The sequence below is a fragment of the Balaenoptera acutorostrata genome, chromosome 2 (assembly GCF_949987535.1).
Source record: "Balaenoptera acutorostrata chromosome 2, mBalAcu1.1, whole genome shotgun sequence".
Classification (NCBI taxonomy): domain Eukaryota; kingdom Metazoa; phylum Chordata; class Mammalia; order Artiodactyla; family Balaenopteridae; genus Balaenoptera; species Balaenoptera acutorostrata.
This window is the reverse complement of record NC_080065.1, coordinates 184734726-184753746: the sequence shown is the minus strand read 5'-3', so window position 1 is coordinate 184753746 and position 19021 is coordinate 184734726. Positions and strand designations below refer to the sequence as shown.

Genomic DNA, 19021 nt, shown 5'->3' with positions numbered 1-19021 from the left:
CTGCTCATTTTGAACCCAGGTCTGTTTGTTTTGAGCAGGAGTTGCCGAACTTTTCCTGGAAAGGGCCAGATAGTAATTCTCGTCAGCTTTGCTGGCTGTGTGGTCTCTGCCACTGTAGCGTAGAAGCCTGCTGGCGGGTGTAGACCACAAGCCTGTCGTGTGCCAGTAACGCTGCCCTAGAGACGGGCTGCGGCCGGACGTGGCCTGTGGCCCAGTCTAGATGATAGTGCGTTGGGCTGCTTTAGGTGGGCAGCGAGGTGGGCCTGGTGCCCGTGAGACGTGGGCCGACGGGGCCCAGGTGGTTTGGGGTGGGGCTGCAGGCCCGGCCTCGCGCTCCGAACCTCGTCCACTTCTGAGAGCTCTGCGCTGTCTCTGCAGTGAAGTACCTGGGGCTCCTGGCCATGTCCAAGATCCTGAGGACGCACCCCAAGTCCGTGCAGGCGCACAAGGATCTTGTCCTGCAGTGCCTGGACGACAAGGACGAGTCCATCCGGCTGCGGGCCCTCGACCTCCTGTACGGCATGGTGCGTGCCCACCCTGCCGCCTGGCCACCCCGCCTGCCTGCCCGGCCCCTCCCTCACCAGCCGCCTCCACCCAGGTGTCCAAGAAGAACCTGATGGAGATCGTCAAGAAGCTGATGACCCACGTGGACAAGGCCGAGGGCACGACCTACCGCGACGAGCTGCTCACCAAGATCATCGACATCTGCAGCCAGTCCAACTACCAGCACATCACCAACTTCGAGTGGTGCGGCCCGCGGCCCAGCGTGCGGGCGGGTGGGCGGGCAGGTGGGGGCGCTGCCCTCACGGGCTCTGTCCCGCAGGTACATCAGCATCCTGGTGGAGCTGACCCGGCTGGAGGGCACCCGCCACGGCCACCTCATCGCCGCCCAGATGCTGGATGTGGCCATCCGCGTGAAGGCCATCCGCCGGTTTGCCGTGTCACAGATGTCCGCGCTGCTCGACAGCGCCCATCTGGTGGCCAGCAGCACCCAGCGCAGTGGCATCTGCGAGGTGCTCTACGCGGCTGCCTGGATCTGCGGGGAGTTCTCCGAGTGAGTGGGGGCCAGGGGCCTCCTGCTCCCCAGGGGAAGCGGGTGTGCCCACCAGACCCCAGCCCCAGCAGCCACCCCGCCCACCGGCCCGTCTCCTCTCTCCCGCCCTCGTTGGGCAACAACTGCTCTCGCGGCGAACGTCTCCCGTCACGGGGAGCGGTGAGAGGTCTGCCAGCCGCTGGCCCAGCCTTCCTCCCCTCCTGGCTGCTGCGGCCACAGGTCGTCTGTTGCCAGATTCAGGCCGTTGATCGTTTTCCTTTCCTTTTTCTCGACTGCTTTGTGTGGCTGCTCTGTGACTGTCTCGCCATTGCCGTGGTCTCTCCCTTCACACCCCCTCCCTCAGCACCTGGCGTCGGGCGGGGACTTGCATGGCTGGCGCCAGCCCTGGCACACAGACCCGCTGGGGCGGCTGCTCACTGGCCCTCCCTGTCCTCAGGCACCTACAGGAGCCCCAGCAGACCCTCGAGGCCATGCTGCGGCCCAAAGTCACCACCCTGCCGGGCCACATCCAGGCCGTGTACGTGCAGAACGTGGTCAAGCTGTATGCAGCCATCCTGCAGCAGAAGGAGCGGGCCGCGGACACGCAGGCGGCCCAGGAGGTCACGCAGCTCCTGGTGGAGCAGCTGCCCCAGTTTGTGCAGAGCGCGGACCTGGAAGCCCAGGAGCGGGTGAGTGCCGCGCGTCGGCACGTCCTCGGGGTCGGGTCAGCTCTGGGAGAGCAGCTTGGGCAGGTGTTCTTTTCGGGGCTCCCCCGCGCTCGGCCCGGGGGTTGGGCAGATCTGGAGCCCCCATGCTGGGGAGGCCCTGGGTCAAGGGGGGTGGGAGACTGAGCGAACGGGAGACCATGTGAGGGTATGTGGTCAGCCCGAGAGGGAAGCATCAGAGGTGACCGCGGTCCTGGAGGGCGCTGGCCGGGAGGGTGGAGGAGAGCTGGTCGGAGGAGAGCTTGGCATGGCGTCTGGGCATCGGTGGCCTGGGAGCTCGCCTCTTGGCTCCTTGGTGACGTGGGGCTCTCAGCTACCCAGACCCCGCACTGGCGCTCAGCGGGCCCCGGCGGCTTCTGCGGTCACCGGCGGGTGTGTGACGTGCGCCCGTCTGCTGGCTGAGGGTCAGCTGCGCTCTTGGGGACCGTGTGAAGGTGCCCTGGTGGCCGGCGCTGCTGCTCGCTGGGGCGGTTGCCTTGCGGGGCGGTGCTCCCTCCACCCCCAACCCGTTGTCTCGCCCGGGAGCCCGTTTGTGTCCTCGTGAAGGAGACAGCAGCTGGGCTGGCCTCCTGGCTGGCCCGGTCTGCGGCTCCTCGCGGCGTGTTCTGCAAGTCCTCAGCAGGCGTCCGGCTGGGCGTCTGCACGGTTTGAGCGATGCCCCGTGGGGGCTGAGTGGCCTTCAGGGCCAGGCCTCCGTAACTCCCTCCTGACTCATCCACGGCCCCCCCAGGCGTCTTGCATCTTGCAGCTGGTCAAGCACGTCCAGAAGCTTCAGGCCAGGGATGTGCCAGTGGCAGAAGAAGTGAGCGCCCTCTTTGCTGGGGAGCTGAACCCGGTGGCTCCCAAGGCACAGAAGAAGGTTCCAGTCCCCGAAGGGTGAGCCCTGCGGTCCGTCGGAGGACACAGATGCAGGGTGGCACGAGGGCCCGTGGGAGCAGGACCACAGCCCGGACCTGCCGTCCAGACGGGCGAGGTGGAGGGGGCTGGGAGGAAGGCCCCCTGCGGCCCCAGCCCCCTGTGGGCGGGACAGACCTCTCTCGCACGTCACTCACTAGTTCTCCTGGGGCCCTGCTGACCCCGCCCCTGGTGCCATCCCTGGGAAGCAGGTTGGCTGGCAGCTGTCGCCCACAAACCTTGGGGGCAGCCTGAGAACGGGGGAGGGGGGCTGCCCAGGCTCCGGGGTCCCTGGTCTGCCTTGCCCACTGTGGCCTCGGGCCACTGCCCAGCCTTCACGTCCTTGTCTCCAAGGGGACGGCAGTGTCCAGGGCCAGGCATGCAGGCCGGAGCCCCCGTGTGATCTCACTGTGTCCTGCAGCCTGGACCTGGACGCCTGGATCAATGAGCCGCTCTCGGACAGTGAGTCTGAGGATGAGAAGCCCAAGGCCATCTTCCACGACGAGGAGCCACGGCACGCCAAGCAGCGGCCGCCCGAGGCGGACGAGCAGGAGCTGGCCCGGGTGAGGCGGGGCGGGCCAGGGCCGCGCATGGTCAGGTCTGGGCTTGGGTCCACTGTCCGGTGGGCAGCGCTGAGCCACCTTTGACTTTGGGTGGGGTTCTCATTGAGACCAGGAGTGGCCTCTTGAGCCGGGAGCTCCCTAGGGAGACCGTGGGGCCCGAGCGCGCTCAGGCCCTGGGGTACCCGGCATGCCGCGCCCACCTGCTGCCTGCGCTCCTGGGTGCGGAGCCTCAGGGTGCCGTGCAGACTGGAGAAGCAAGGCGTGCTACGTCCCCCGCTCCCCCGCCGGCCTTCCTCGCCCGGCCTGACCCCCACCGCAGGCCCTGCCCCGGAGCACACAGCCTCTCCGAGCCCCGCCCGTGCGACTCCTGGGTTGTCCCGCCTACCGCCTGCCTGTCTCCCACCTGCTCTTTCCCACCGCCGCCCTCCGCCTCCTCGTGGTCGAAGGCCGACAGTGAAAGTGGCGAGGGGTCCCGGCACCCCCCACCCCGGGTCTGGCGCGTGGACGTGGCCCCCACCTGGGAGGATGCAAAGGTGAGGGCTCCGCGTGCCCGCTGACGTGCGCGCTGCATCCTGTCCCCTCAGCGCCGTGAGGCCCGGAAGCAGGAGCAGGCCAACAACCCATTCTACATCAAGAGTTCCCCGTCCCCCCAAAAGGTGAGGCCGGCCTACTCGCCCTTGAGACACGCTCCCGCGGGGCCTGTCCGCTCTCTGCCCACGGCCCGTGCGGGGCTGTCAGCAGGTCCACGGGCAGGACCGTGAGGGGCTTCCGACACCAACACCCGGGGAGTGAGTCCTGCGTGGGCGAGGTCGGGCTCCTTTGCCTTGGTGGGAGGGGAGGGGGCGCGAGGGGGCCTGGGCTCCTGCCTGGAGCCACCGCCTTCATCTGTACCCTCCACCTGGCAGACCCGTCGTCCGTGCTGGGCTCCCTTGGGGACACGTGGCTCCACGGGGCGGGTGCTGCGCGGGGTCCTTGCTCTTGGGATTTCTGGGTCACCTCTCTGAGGGGCTGCAGACTGTCCCCCGCCGGCACCTGTGTGTCGGGCTTGCTGATTCCAGCCGTCCTGGGGGCGGGAAGCGCTATGTCACCATGGTTCCAAGCCTGCACTGTTTTTCCGACTCGGAAAGAAAAAAGATTCAGATGCAAAAAATGGAAGTGTTGCACCCCATCCTGTACTCGTCCCCGCTGGCAGCCCACCCCCGTCTTTGTGACTCCTTGCTCTGGGGCGTTGGCGTATCACGCTGGGCCCACCGCCCTGCCCAGTGACGGGGCCTCGGTGTCTCCTCTCCAGCGGTACCAGGACGCGCCAGGCGTGGACCACATTCCCGTGGTGCAGATTGACCTCTCGGTGCCCTTGAAGGTGCCAGGCAAGTGTGTGCCCGGTGGCACGGGTGACGGGGGCTTCAGGCCAGGTGCAGGTGCCACCTTGGGCCTGCGCTCCAGCCCTGCCCTGCACCCCGTGCTGCATCCTCGTCCCAGCAGGCAGGGGTGCACGCCACGGCCCCCAGGTTCAGCCCCATACCCCTCGCCGCCCTGGGGACCCTGTCTGTGTCCCGGTAGCCAGAGGGCATTGCCCAGCATCCCCTTCCCCCAGGCCTGGGTCTCGGGGCTGTGGGTGAACCAGGTGGCAGCAGGGTGCTGGCCGGGTGGGACGTGTCCACGGCTCTGGGCTGAGTGCCGCGTGTGCGCCTGTCGGCAGGGATGCCCATGTCAGACCAGTACGTGAAGCTGGAGGAAGAACGGCGGCACCGGCAGAGGCTGGAGAAGGACAAGAGAAAGAGGAAGAAGAGGGAGCGGGAGAGGCGGGGTGCCCGGCGCCACAGCTCACTGCACACGGAGAGCGACGAGGACATCACCCCCGCCCAGCGTGTGGACATCGTCACCGAGGAGATGCCCGAGGTCAGCCGCGGGCCTGCGTGGCGGGCGGGCAGGCGCCCTTCCCCGAGGTGGGCTCCACCCTCGCGTGGGCCTGCCCATCGCTGCTGCCTCTGTGGCACGGGGCAGCCTCAGCCAGCTGTGCCCTGTGCACCGTGAGCAGGCGGCCCCTGCACTCCTGCCCCATTACCTGCGTTGAGTTCGCTGCCCGCGCCGAGCGCCAGGCCCCAGATCAGACTCCCTCAGGGGTGTGGACCTGGTGGCCTGTTTCTGAGAAGGGAGATGGGTGCCCTGTCCACCCGTAAGGCTCGGCGGGGTCGGGGGCCGGACGGGTTGATCTGGATGGACGCAGGGCTCCTCTCCCCCCTCAGAATGCCCTGCCCAGCGACGAGGACGACAAAGACCCCAACGACCCCTACAGGGCCCTGGACATCGACTTGGACAAGTGAGTGCTGGGACTGAGACCTGGGCAGCTGCCCCACGGGGCTGGACGTGGCCTGGGCTCCCCATGGCCTGGTCCCTCCCTCTGTTCTCTGTTTACTGCACAGAGGGGGAGCGGCCTTGTCACGGGCCATGCCTCCTGTGACCACCCCCAGGCCCCTAGCCGACAGCGAGAAGCTGCCCGTCCAGAAACACAGAGACGCTGAGACCTCCAAGTCCCCGGAGAGACAGGACATCGCTGTCGTGGAAAAAAAGAGCAAGAAGCCCAAGAGGAAGGAGAAGAAGCACAAGGAGAAAGAGCGAGAGAAGAAAAAGAAGGAGGCGGAGAAGGTGAGAGACCAGGCGGCGTGTGTCACGTTGGGCGGGGCGGGCCCGGGCTGCCAGCTGCCCCTCTTCCAGGGGGGCTCCTACAGAACCGTCACGCACGGGTCGTGGGCCTTGCCGCAGAGCAGCGTGACTCCGCCTGGCCACGTGGTCTCGGCGGGCGCTCGTTCCCGTGGCGGTAGCGCTGGACGTGCTGCCGGCTCCGTGCACACTCGGGTCCTGCGGGGCTGCAGTGGCCTGTGCCTGGCGGAGCCACTGTGCCCTCTCAGGGCTGCTGCTCTGGCCAAAGGCGTGTGTTCCTGTGGTTTCAGGGTGTGGACTTAGACTTCTGGCTGTCCACCACGCCGCCTGCCGCCACCCCGGCCCCGGTAAGAGCCTGCCAGTGACCTGTGCTGGCCCCAAGTGCCCCTCGGCGGACACCTGTGCTTTTCGGCCTTGGAGACGTCAGGGTGCCACCTTGGCGCCCTGCCCCGGCGGTGGAGGAGGTGGGGGACCCTCAGGCAGAAGCCTGGTCTGGGCCGGCTCGGTTCTGTGCCCAAGGTCTCGCCCAGGCAGTGGCTGCGTGGCCGGCCCTCAGCGCAGAGCCCGGGCCCCCAGAGCCAGGCAGCGCTCCTGAGCGACCGCTTTGTGTTAGTGGCTGGGGCCTGCTGGCTCTGGGGTCTCCAGCCGTGACCCTGGTCAGTGCCAGCCGGCCTCAGGCAGGGCCTCCTTTCCCCTCTGCTGGCCACCGGCACTTACTGGGGGCCACACGTCTGTCTGCGTGCTGACGACACGCCTGGCATGCGGAGGGAGGTTCGTCACTGCGGGGTGTCCCGGACCAGGCAGGTCAGGGCTGAGGGCGCAGGCCACCCCATCCCGGGCCCCAGCTGCCTTTTGAGCCTGCCACCTGTCTCCCTGCAGGAAGAGCCCGGCGTGAACGCCGCGGTCGCCTCCCCGAAGGAGGAGCAGGAGGAGCCCAGGGGAGAGGAGCAGGACGCCGCCGAGGACGGGGAGCAGGACCTCGAGAAGGTGGGGGCGTGGTGTGCAGGATCCGGGCTGGGGGAGGTGCTAGCCCGCCACCCAGGTCCCACCGAGGGGGGCCGCTGGGGCCTCCTCACAGTGGCCTCCTGTCGCTGTGTGTGCGGGGTTCTGCTTCCACACGGCACCGTGGGGCTGTAACTCGCTGGAGGAGCGTGGGGTTGGCCTGAGCCCTGTTCCTGTTTCAGAAACCTTCCAAGCATAAGAAGAAGAAACACAAGAAGGACAAGGAGGAGCGCTCCAAAGACCAGAAGAAATCCAAGAAGAGGGCGCCTCCAAGGGAAGGGGAGGCCGAGCCCGTGGAGAACGGCGCGCTCGATGAGGAGCCCCTCCCGGTGAGCGTGCTTCCCGAGCACGCTGGGAGCGGGCCATGGGCGTTGCACCCTCCCTGCAGTCCTCCCGGCCCTGCCAGGGTCAGGAGCCCCGGGGTGTAGACTCGTGTTGTCCGGGACCCGCGGGGGCTCCTAGTGTTTCCTGCCGGCGGCACCTGGCAGCTCCCGACGTCGGTCCTAGGTCCTCGCCGCCCGAAGCTGAAACGTTTCTCTTTTTTTCCAGCCCATGTCTAGCTACTCTCTCCTGGCTGAAAATTCTTACATCAAGATGGTGAGCCACGTGGGGGTTATGGGGGGTGGGGCTGGGCGGGCTCAGGGCTCTTGTCTCTGGACATGCAGGGCATGGAGTGGAGCCGGGCGGCCAGCGAGGCCTGCTCACTCTGGGTCGGGAACAGCTGACAGTCGCGGACAGAGCTGGAACTCGGGTGCTTGTGCGAGGGCTCAGGACGTTCCCTTCTTTGCACGTTCATGCGCTGGGAGAGCGGGTGGTGCCCACACTCTCCCGGGCCCTCGTCTAGGCCCACGGGGGTCCTTGGTGGGCTTCCCTGCCCCGCCGACCCCGGGCCTTGCTCTGCAGACGTACGACGTGCAGGGCAGCCTGCAGAAGGACAGCCAGGTCACGGTGTCCGTGGTCCTGGAGAACCAGAGCAGCAGCTTCCTCAAGAACATGGAGCTCAACGTGCTGGACTCTCTCAACGCCCGGCTGGCCCGGCCAGAGGGCTCCTCGGTCCACGACGGTGTCCCCGTGCCTTTCCAGCTGCCCCCTGGTGAGTGGCCCCCGGGACAGCCAGGAGCCCCCGGATCCTGTCATCTGGTGCCCCCTCAGGGCTGAGCCTGGCTCCCTGACCAGGGCAGGCAGCACTGAGGGCAGACCCAGGCCAGGCTTGCGTCCCTGCCGCCTGCCCAGGTGGCTGCACCCCCCTCCGCCACCCCAGGCCGTGCCCCGTGCTGCTCCTCAGGTCCGCATCTCGCCCTCACCAGGCATCTCCAACGAAGCCCAGTTTGTGTTCACCATTCAGAGCATCGTCACGGCGCAGAAGCTCAAAGGGACCCTGTCTTTCATCGCCAAGGTACCTGGTGGGGAAGGGGGGCACCCTGAGGGTCAGCCGCGTGCCCCACCCCCGCTCACCCTGCGCCCCTGCTCCTGCAGAATGACGAAGGTTCCACCCATGAGAAGCTGGACTTCAAGCTGCACTTCACCTGCACCTCGTACTTGGTCACCACGCCGTGCTACAGGTGCGCCACCCTCCTGCCCACCCCTGGCTCCCCACTTCTGTGCTGTGGGAAGCTCTCCATGCGGTCACCTTGGCAACGTCCTCTGACCCGAGACGAGGACGTGCACGGAGTGTTGGGTGACCGGCTCGTGGTTGGCGCAGAACGCCCAGCGCGTCTGCCGGGCCGGCCAGCTCGGGCGCCTGACTCTCAGCACAGGCCTGGTGGCCCTAACGCTGGACGTCCGAGCCCAGAGCGCGGGAAGGGCTGGCCCTCCTGAGGCCCCTCTCCGTGGCCCTCTCCCCGTGTCCTCACGTGGTCATCCATCCCTGCACGTCTGCGTCCTCATTTCCTGTTCCCACAGGGACCCTGGTCACGTTAGATTAGGGCCCTGTCTCCAAGTGCAGTTGTGTCCTGGGGACACGTTCAGCTCTTGACTTCCTACCAGACCCTGGGGGACCCTGAGTTACAGACCCACAAAGGAGGCGCCCCACCCCCTGGGCTGGGGTCTCTGCCCTGCTGCAGGGGATCCCCCTGTTGTCCCCCCCCGTTCTGTGTCCTTCCCACAGTGACGCGTTTGCCAAGTTGTTGGAGTCCGGGGACCTGAGCATGAGCTCAGTCAAGGTTGATGGCATTAGTATGTCCTTCCAGAACCTTCTGGCAAAGATCTGTTTTCACCACCATTTTTCCGGTAAGACTGGACATGCCGACAGATGGCTCGGCCCTCTTCCCGCACCTGTGACTGTCCCCTGCCGCCAGGGGCTGGCCCGGCCTCACCCCCCGGCCCTCTGTTGCAGTTGTGGAGCGGGTGGACTCCTGCGCCTCCATGTACAGCCGTTCCATCCAGGGCCACCACGTCTGCCTCCTGGTGAAGAAGGTGAGCCCCACGGGAGGGCCCCCGCCAGGCCTGTCCACGCCTCGCCGCCATGCCTCCTTGAGCCTGTGTTTGTGAGGGGTGTCGGCCTTTCCTTTTCTCCATCTGGCCTTGGCATCAGGGCACTAGTGTGTTCCCTCCTCTCACATTTCCCGGAAGAGATTGCGTGTAGTCAGTATTCCTTCTTGCACGTTATGTAGAATTCGCCAAGGAAAGCGTTTGGGTCTGGGGGTTTCTTTTTTGAAAGGTTTTTATCTACGAGTTCAGTTTCTTTCTTTGATAGTTGTAAGACTTCTTGCTTTCTCTGTTTCTTATTGGGTGATTTTTGGTAGTTCGTAGTTTTCAAAGAATTGGTCTGTTTCATCCAGGTTATGGAGCTGATGGTGTGTCAAGTTGGCCGGTTCTCTTCGTGTCCTTTTAGTGTCTGAGGGATCAGTGGTGATTATTTTTCATTCTTTTTTTTTTTTTTTAATTATTGATTTATTTATTTAATTTTGGCTGTGTTGGGTCTTCGTTTCTGTGCGTGGGCTTTCTCTAGTTGCGGCAAGCGGGGGCCACTCTTCATTGCGGTGCGCGGGCCTCTCACCATCGCGGCCTCTCTTGTTGCGGAGCACAGGCTCCAGATGCGCAGGCTCAGTAGCTGTGGCTCACGGGCCCAGTTGCTCCGCGGCATGTGGGATCTTCCCAGACCAGGGCTCGAACCCGTGTTCCCTGCATTGGCAGGCAGACTCTCAACCACTGCACCACCAGGGAAGCCCTATTTTTCATTCTTGATGTTGGTAATTGGTGTCTTCTCTCATTTTTCTTGGTTATCCTGGCCAGAAGTCTTACTTATCCATTCTGTTGATCTTTTGAAAGATCAATTTGATAACCAATCTTTTTTAAAAGTTAGGGACTTTCCTGGCAGTGCAGTGGTTAGGACTCCATGCTTCCACTGCCGGGCGCCCGGGTTTGATCCCTGGCATGGTGTGGCCAAAAAATTTAAAAAGTTAATATTTCTTTAAACAATAAATTTTATTGAGTTTTGCTGCATATCTCCTTACTTCTGCCTGCCTTGGGTTTATTTTGCTCATTCGTGGTTTCTTAAGGTGAAAACTTAGACCAAGACCTATCTCTTCTTCTTCTTTTTTTTTTTTCTAATATTTATTTGTTTGTTCGTTTATTTACTTACTTATTTTTGACTCGAGCCAGGTCTTTAGTTGCTGCACGCAGACTTCTTAGTTGTGGCATGTGGACTCTTAGTTGTGGCATGTAACTCTTTAGTTGCTGCATGCGGGATCTAGTTCCCCGACCAGGGATCGAACCCAGGCCCCCTGCATTGGGAGCGCGTAGTCTTACCCATTGCACCACCAGGGAAGTCCGAGACCTGTCTCTTCTAATAAAGTTTTTAGTGTTATAAATTTTCCTCTTAAGTACTGTTTTGGATGAACTGCACACATTTTTGTGATTCATTTTCATTTCTATACAGTTCAAAATACTTCCTATCACTCCTTCCTCTCTGACCCATGGATTACTTAGAAGTATGTTAATTTCTAAGCATTTAGAAAGTTTCCTGTTGCTTTTTGGTTACTGATTTCTGGTTTGACTTTTCAGGCCTTTGAAATGTGCTGAGGCTTGTGCTCTGGCCCAGGATGTGGTCATTCTGGATGGATATTCCATAGGTGCCTGGAAGCATGTTACACGTGTCACCTAGATCCTGCTGGTTGATGGCGTTTTCCTTTTCTTCTGGATCCTTGCAGATTTTCTCTCTTCTGGCCCTAGATGAGTGAGCAAGGAGTATGAGGCCAGTGGTGGTCAGTTGGTCTGTTCCCCCAGTTCGTCAGGCTTTACTCCATGTGTGGGAGCCCTGTTGTTGGCTGTGTGGACCGTTAGAATTGTGGGATCTTGGCGAGGGACCCTCTCATCAGTGGGTGTGCTCCTCTCTGTCCTGGGCTGTGTTCTTTTGTCTGAAGGCTACCTTGTCTGGTATCAGTACAGGCACTCCTGCTCTCATTTGATGGGTGCTTACGTGGTATGTCTTTTGCTGTGAACCTGCCTTTATCCTGTTTGGATAAGAATTCCTTGTGAATGCTGTGGAGTTTGGGTCACGTGTCCTTATTCATCCTGTCAATCTCTGTCTTTCAGTTGTCGTGTTCAGACCATTTGTGCTTAAAGTATTACTGATACATTTGGGTTTGTCCCACATTTTGTTTTTTCCCTGTGTTTTTCGTTCCTCTTCTTCCCACTTCCACTTTCTGTGGTGTATGTGAGCATTACAGTATCCCGTGTTTATATGTTGGCTGTGTTGTTGATGGTCTCTGTGTATCTGCTTGGGGGGCTCAAGGGACTACATTACACACTTGGTGTGCACAGTCTACTTGGAACTCAGGCGGAATGTAAAAAGCTCACACCCTCTCGGTCCCTTGACCATCCCTTCGCACGGGCAGTTGTCTTAGGTTTTGCCTTTGCAGACGTTGAAGACGCCTTACACCACATTACAGCTTTACAGATTTCAGAGAACTCGGGGTGTGGGTGGGGGCGGGAGGGGGCGAGATAGCCTCTTGTGCCCGCCCACATGTCTCCCATTTCTGTCGCTTTCATTCCTCATGTTCCACCCTTCTGGCTCATTTCCCTCTGTCTGAAGAACTTCTTTTTAGATCAGGTATATTGGATGTGTATTCTCTTAGTTTTCCTTCATCTGATTGATTATTCTTTATTTCAGTATTCCTCAAGGCTATTTTTACTGGGTATGAAATTCTGGCTTTGTCGGTCGGTCTTTTCACTCAGTACCTCAAAAATAGGCCATTTCCCCCTTTTTAAAAAGAAAAAAAAATGAAAATATTTACTTATTTGGCTGCACCAGGTCTTAGTTGCGGCATGCAGGATCTTTTTAGTTGCAGCATGAGGGATCTTTGGTTGAGGCATGCGGGATCTAGTTCCCTGACCAGGGATCGAACCCAGGCCCCCCGCATTGGGAGCACAGAGTCTTAGCCACTGGACCACCAGGGAAGGCCCTAGGCCATTTCCTTTTAGTGTCTGTGGTTTCTGACAAGGAACATTTTCCTTTTACTAGGGAATGCATCGTTTTCCTCTGGCTATTTTAGGTTTTTCTCTGTCTTCAGTTTTCAGCGGTTCGTGATGTGTCTGGGCATTGACTTCCTTGGGTTTATGTTAACTGTGGAGTCTGCCGAACTTGCTGAATCTGTGCGTTTATGTCTTTTGCACAACTTGGAAGTTTTCAGCTATGATTTAAGTACCTCTTCAGCACTTCATTCTTTGTCCCCTCCTTCCGGGACCCCTGTGATGTGAATCTCAGACCTTTTGTTACTCTGCCCACCCCACCCCACCTCCGACTCCTTTCCGCTATCTGTTCAGCTTGGATTATTTTCATTAATCTCTTGTCTGGGTCATTGACTCTTCTGTCATGTCCGTTCTGCTGTTGAGCCCATCCAGTGAGCTTTTCATCTTGGCTGTTGTATTCAGGTCTCGAATTTCCACTGGGTTGTTCTTGACTCTTCCATTACTTTGCTGAGATGTTGTGTTTTCCTGTGTGCTTCAGGAATGTACGTGGTTGGTGATGGGAGGTTCTTGTAGTAGCTACTTCAAAGCCTGTTAGGTGATTCCAACATCCACCTCTTCTCGGTGGGCGTTTGTTGATTGTCTTTTCCACGTGAGCTGAGATTTCCCCAGTCTTGCGGTGCCGAGTGATTTTGGACTGTATCCTGGACACTCTGAATAGGAGGAGACCCTGGGCCTTCCTTAGACCCTGTGGAGGGCATTGACACACAGGTTCCAGCTGCAGGACATCTGGGCCCACGCCCTCCGGTTTTCACAGCCTTCCTCTCTGCACAGCTGCCTCCTGCGTGCCCCTGTGGGGCCGGGCCAGGTGGGGCTGTGTGTCCTCCGCAGGGCTGGCATCGCTGCCTCCGCCGCGCTCTGCCAGAGCGTCCGTCCTGGGCCCCTGGGGGACAGTAGGGCGCGGTGCACCTGCTGCGTCTTGCCTGGAGCCCCTCCTTTTGATTATGAAAGCACCCGGGCATAGGAGAGCATTTGCAAAAGTTGGAGGTACACGGGAGTCGCAGGGCGGCGTCTCAAGGCGCTGGCCGTTGTTTCCCCGTTGCAGGGTGAGAAGTCGGTGTCGGTGGATGGGAAGTGCAGCGATTCAACACTGCTGAGCAACGTGCTAGAGGAGATGAAGGAAACGCTGGCCAAATGCTGAGCGCGCCGCCCGCCATGGGGAGGGCTCGCGGGGAGGGCGGCCAAGTGCCGGGTTTCTCCTCTGTTGCAAGGACTGGGTGCAGCCGGGAGATAACCCAGTCCACCGTCATCCACTGTGTAGACACCGAGGTTTATGTTGCGTTGATTTATCTTGTCATCTTTTTTACTTTGCCCTCACCGCTCTCTCTGGCCTGAAGCCCCCTTCCACTCCCCAGGCCAGCAGGGGCTTCTGTAGCCGGAGCGGACTGTGCACGTGGCCACAGGAGCTGCCCGAGGGTGAGGGTGACCGCCATCCAGGCTGGTTCCTGGTGGGGACCAGACGGGGTGGCGCGTCCCGCTTCTGTCAAGCCATCCGAGTCCCGTGAGTCCCCGGATGCCCTGCCCACTGGCAGCTGGGGGGTGAAGAACAGGCCAGCTACTCAGCCAGGCGACATTCCTGTTCATCCCTGACGCCAAGGGTCACGTCCTCCCCGCAGGACACGTGGTGGGAGAGGGTTGTGCAGGCTCTCGTCCATCACATCCCGTTCATCCCACCACCGTGTTCGTGTGTCCGCCAAGTGGGGGGTGCCCAGCGGGGATCCCGGACCTCACTGGCTTCCGTGCCCAGTCGGGTGTTGGGGTGAGTGGTGGAGAGCTGCGATTCTGGCCCCTCCGCTCATCACTGGACGCTCTGCAGGTCTGTGCCTGCACGTGCGGAAGGGCCTAGTCCTGGGCTCCGCAGCCCTGACGGCGAAGCACGTGTGTCCAGGGGCGGCTGGGCCCCTGAAATGCACCTCAGGGGCAGGGAGGGGGACCCCAGCCCACCCCCGTGAGACTGAACTTTCCTCAGAAATGATAGTCCTCGATGACGTTTTAACTTTTCCTTTTGATGAAAACTGTCACTTTAGCATGTAGAGTAACCTATTACAGAATCCTGTGCAGTGATTCTAGAATCTCGAAATGTATGATGTGTTATATAAGAATTTATTTGCTATCGACATTCCCGTATAAAGGAGAGACATATCACGCTGCTGTAATGATTCTGTGTCAAGATGATCCAATAAACTTGCAAAACAGACGTTTACCTGTTGGGTCTCTGGCCCATGACAGTGTATGCCCCCCAGCCAGGGGATTCTGACCCACTATGGGGGTCAGCACGCAGCCCCTGAAATGCTCGTGGTCCGAGGGGGCTGCAGGGCACCCTCATGGAGGTTGCAATGTGCGGGGGAGCCCTTGCCCTCCTGCCACGCACCCCTCGGCCCCTCGGGAGGGGACGTGGTCCTCACGTCATCCAGGCCCCTGGGCTCCGGTGGTAACGAGGAGCCGCCTGACCCCCCCCCCGCCCCACGGGATTCTGAGGGGCCCACGGGTCTCCCTCCCTTACCAGGGAACCCCATTCGTAAGGGGTGTGCAGGGTGAGCAGAAGCATTACTGAAATAAGGAAAGTTTAAGTTAGGTAAACGCTTGTACACACACGCACACACACACCCTCATTTCTAATTTTTGAAGCGCCCAGTGAGAAAAGGGCAGGGTTAGGAGTCCAGACACACGTGTACAGACCCCAAGGCCCCAGGAATCAGCAGGAGCAGATGCTGGAAGGAAGGCCCTGTTGCTGTTTTGGGGTTTTTTTGTTTCGTTTTTTTTTTCTTTTTTTAAATTTTACATTTTATTTTTGGCTGTGTTGGGTTTTCGTTGCTGGGTGCAGGTTTTCTCTAGTTGCAGTGCGCAGTCTTCTCATTGTGGTGGCTTCTCGTTGCGGAGCATGGGCTCTAGGCGCGCATCAGTTGTTGTGGCACGTGGGCTCAGAAGTTGTGGCTCGCGGGCTCTAGAGCGCAAGCTCAGTAGTTGTGGTGCACGGGCTTAGTTGCTCCGTGGCATGTGGGATCTTCCCGGACCAGGGCTCGAACCCGTGTCCCCTGCATTGGCAGGCGGATTCTTAACCACTGCGCCACCAGGGAAGCCCCCTGCTGCTGTTTTGATTCTCAGCGTTTCAGATGGCTTCACTGACGCCATGTGGACAGAGGGCTGTGCCAGCAGAGCCCAAATCAACTCCAGCCTGAATCCAAAACGTGGGCAGGTGTGGAGCCCTGCACGGAAGCCCCCTCCGGCAGCGGGTGGGGAGAGAGGCCTCGGATGGCCCCCGGGTGGTCGTTGGCCTGGCCCTCCCTGCTCCAGCTCGTGGACCCCGCACAGGCCCCAGGGCGTTGGAGCATCCCTCTGGAGTTTCCCGCTCTCAGTTCCCCTGACCTCAGCAACATTCCTGGGCAGGCAGAGGCCAGTGTTCTGTCAGTGAACCCTTGGAAGGAAGGCGCCACGCCAGGCAGGGGACCCCTTAGCTGGGGGAAGGGATCGGCGGCTGACCAGGCTGTGAAGGGCCAGCCCAGGAGCCAGACAGCTGCCAAGCTCACCACGGCATCCGCGGGCACAGAGGCACCTCCCGTCTGCTGGATGGATGTTGAGCCCTGGGTCACAGTTTGGGTCTGTCCCCTCATGACCCATGTGGGGTGTTTCCTCAAAACCAAGAAGCCAAGCGGTGGGCACAGCAGTTCCCGTGCCTCGGCTGAGATGCAGCCGATGTGGTAGGAGCCCCAAGATGCACCGATGCTGGCCCTGACTTTCACCAGCCTCCTTTCATGTCCTCAAGAGAACCACTTGCCCTGAAGGCTAGTTGCCGTTTGCACCCGGGAAGCCCCGCAGCCCTGCCCTGTAGGCCAAGGTCGCACCTCGCCTGGGGCCCCAGCCCGGAGCCCCAACAAGGACCACTTCGGGATGAGAAATGTCAGGGATATTTAATCATTCCGTCAAACAGCTGTGATCCCGCTGCTGTATACAAACCCATCTACCTCCCTTCCCCTCCTCCCAGCCCCGGCCCGGCCCAGCCTGGGCTCCAAGGGGGGGGGGCACCCAGGCAGCAGCAGGCCTGCTCCGCGGCGTCAGACCGTGGCGGGGGCGGGTCTGGCGGGCCTGGCCGCCCTCAGTGCTCCATCAGGCACTCGGAGGCGTTTTCCAGAGTCAGGTTGGCCAGGTGCGGGGGCTCCAGACACCTGAAGCTTGGTGATAACAAGCTGCAAGGAGACGTGGGTGCCCCCGGTCCTTCCTCCCCTCCCGCACCTTGCTCTCCCTGGTGGGTTTTTGCTGGGGACCTGGGCCCCTCCTACCAGCTGGGCATGTGACAGGGCTGCAGACAGACCCTCAAGCTGAACTCGGAGGCCTTGCGTGTTCTCACATCCCTAGGACAGCAGTGGGGTCACGCCCTACACTCCCATGACTAGGGCTGAAAAGGCAGCAATGAGTGGGGGGGGCATGGGGTTCTGATCTCTGGCTTAGGCACAACTCCTGCCCCTGGAGTTCACCCATGTCCCTGCGGCTTACCCCCACTGGGTCACTCACAAGGCTGGAGTGGTTCTGTGTGTCCAGGCGAGGAGGAGGAGGAGCTCATGTTTATTCATGCAGTGATGGCATGGGCGGGGTTGCAGACGTGATGTCCACATGTCCCAGGTGCAGAGAGGGAGTCCTGCCCGGCTGCGCCCACCCCATCCAACACCCCTGCCCTCCCCCACTGACTGGGACAACCCCACGCCACACACCCCCGCCTGCTCCAGGAGGACGGGCCTGGGGTGGGGGGCCTTACCTTGTGTTGGTGTCCTGTCTGAAAGACACAACGGGCCCCAGTTAGCTCCGAGCTTTGGGGCTGAGGCTGTGCCTGTGGCCCTGAGGCGCCTCCACTGGGGCACGCCTCCACCAGGGGGCGCCCTCCCCAGCTCCGACCACAGCCTGCCACTGGCCTGGGGCAGGGGTAGGACCAGACTCTGGGGACCCCTTAACCAGGATGTGCTCCTCGTGCCAGCCGAGCTCAGAGACCCTGGGAGGTAGAGGCTGGGCCCGCCACACCAGGGGCAGGTGCTGCCTTCTGTGGCTGCCCCGGCACATACTCACCCGCGAGGACGCACACGCACACTGCCTTTGGGGAGGGGGAACTACTTACTTGCTCCAGTTATTTCTACAACGACAGCAGGACCGGAGTCAGGGCCAAGGGGCCTTGATCGGGGGGCTCTCCTCCCCGAGCCTAGCTGCCCTGACTCACATGTGCTGGAGGAGGCCCTGCACTGCTGTCTCCCACTCTGCCGACGACCTGCAGGGACACGGGGTGTGGAGGGGGCGCGGCCCACATTCAAGGGCCAGGTGGGGGGCTTCCATCCCCTGCCCGGGTGATGAGGGGACCCTCCAGGGAGAGCCTCGGACCCCAGGGGCAGGGGGCCGCCCGCGTCTGAGCCCTACTCGCAGTTGTAGCCAAAGCAGACGACGTGCGAGTTCGTGCAGTTGGTGCAGGAGATGGTCTCGTACTGGAAGATGCCTGTAACACACCAGAGGCGGCCGCACCCTCCCTTCACCCTCAGCCTCTGGGGCCCCGAGCTGCCGCCACTGCTGCCACACCCCACAACCCGGACAGAGGCTCACTCACCACAGTGACGCTGACAGTCAATGCGGCCTGTGGGGGGACGAGAGCACAGCAGGTGCCTTCTTAGCAGGCCTGACCTGTCCCCCGCTCTCTCCCCCTCCCAGGCTGCCCAAGGCTCAGGGCCTGTCCGTTGGTCACTTAGGTGGGCCCCAGCCTGGGATGGGGCAAAGCACGGGGGAGGGCGGCCGCAAGACTCTGAGGCCTCCAGGGGCCCGTTGGGGGGAGGTAGCAGGGACGGGTGGGATTTATCCTTCAAGGCCTCCCTCCTGTTGGTGCCCACTGGATGAAAAGGGCCCCCCTCAGGGTGTGGCCCTTCTCCCCCGTTTCTGCCCTTTCTGAGTTCTGACACCTGGCTGCACCAGGCCAGACGCCCTATTCACATTACTCCAGCCTCACCACGACCTGGCCGGGACCCCAGGCCTGGAAGGAGACTGAAATACTCGCGTGGCCCTGGGTCCTCAGGCCCTGGGCAGCAGCACCCTCCCTCCCCGCCAGCCCTCATTTGCTCACTTTCGATGATGGCATTCTGGATGAGGTGCACCTGCTCCCGGAAGATAGCTCGCAGCTCGTTGGGAAAATACCCTGATGGCGGGAAGGCAAGAGGGGGGAGGTCACGCACAGTCGGCGGGCGGACCTGAGGTGTCCTGTGGCGGGTGGGCTCTGCCTCAGTTCCCCGTGCACGGCGGTCGCCCCCTTACCAGGGAAATACATCTTCCCCTTGTACAGTTGATCCATCCTCTGGTACACGACGTTCGCCACTTGGTTCAGCTTCTCCCGGGCTGGGGACGGCAGGAGGAGGCGTGTGAGCGGGCCGGGGCCTGGCTGGGCCGGGGGCGCTCCCGATCGCGGCCCCGCACTCACTGATCTCCGCGGGGATGGCCAGGTGCAGCTCCTTCATTGTGTCCTGGCTCCAGTCAGTGAGCAGCGAGCCCGACACGGGGATGTCGCCCACCCACCAGGACTTGAGGTTCACGTGATGGCGGTAGAAGGAGAACTTCTCCGAGAAGTTGCCGTGGCAGTGCAAGCAGCCACGGGCCAGCGCCGCTGTCAGAGCCAGGCACAGCAGCAGTGCCATGGCCCGCCCCCGCCCGCCGCC

The 19021-nt window shown here is 61.6% G+C and overlaps 2 protein-coding genes across 5 annotated transcripts in view; one reads left to right on the top strand and one right to left on the bottom strand.

Moving 5' to 3' along the window:
• The window catches only part of AP3D1 (adaptor related protein complex 3 subunit delta 1), a 45108-nt gene extending 30564 nt beyond the window's left edge, over positions 1-14544 (top strand). For 2 of the 3 annotated variants that reach the window (XM_057540271.1, XM_007176595.3), the window contains 21 exons: positions 379-524; positions 599-747; positions 824-1054; positions 1491-1722; positions 2489-2634; positions 3074-3215; positions 3800-3871; positions 4507-4582; positions 4915-5114; positions 5462-5535; positions 5687-5861; positions 6167-6223; positions 6756-6863; positions 7061-7207; positions 7428-7475; positions 7782-7971; positions 8186-8274; positions 8355-8440; positions 8986-9107; positions 9214-9293; positions 13393-14544. In XM_057540271.1, the coding sequence (XP_057396254.1) occupies positions 379-524; positions 599-747; positions 824-1054; positions 1491-1722; positions 2489-2634; positions 3074-3215; positions 3800-3871; positions 4507-4582; positions 4915-5114; positions 5462-5535; positions 5687-5861; positions 6167-6223; positions 6756-6863; positions 7061-7207; positions 7428-7475; positions 7782-7971; positions 8186-8274; positions 8355-8440; positions 8986-9107; positions 9214-9293; positions 13393-13488 (2666 nt within the window). In that variant the 3' untranslated portion in view covers positions 13489-14544. The remainder of the gene's footprint in view (positions 1-378; positions 525-598; positions 748-823; positions 1055-1490; positions 1723-2488; positions 2635-3073; positions 3216-3799; positions 3872-4506; positions 4583-4914; positions 5115-5461; positions 5536-5686; positions 5862-6166; positions 6224-6755; positions 6864-7060; positions 7208-7427; positions 7476-7781; positions 7972-8185; positions 8275-8354; positions 8441-8985; positions 9108-9213; positions 9294-13392) is intronic. The other variant, XM_057540272.1, reaches the window with a different exon arrangement.
• A 1715-nt stretch (positions 14545-16259) lies between these two features.
• IZUMO4 (IZUMO family member 4) lies at positions 16260-19021 on the bottom strand. 2 transcript variants are annotated; one of them, XM_057540984.1, is made up of 9 exons: positions 18787-19021; positions 18624-18704; positions 18436-18507; positions 17929-17955; positions 17745-17820; positions 17551-17598; positions 17452-17466; positions 17098-17115; positions 16260-16531 (listed from the first exon to the last, which is right to left on the bottom strand). In XM_057540984.1, the coding sequence occupies exons 1-9, from the start codon at positions 18998-19000 to the stop codon at positions 16441-16443; spliced, it is 642 nt and encodes a 213-aa protein (XP_057396967.1). In that variant the 5' UTR covers positions 19001-19021; the 3' UTR covers positions 16260-16440. The 2 variants fall into 2 exon arrangements, with proteins under 2 accessions (XP_057396967.1, XP_057396966.1); XM_057540983.1 differs by lacking the exon at positions 17745-17820 and having other exon boundaries at positions 17452-17598; positions 18787-19000.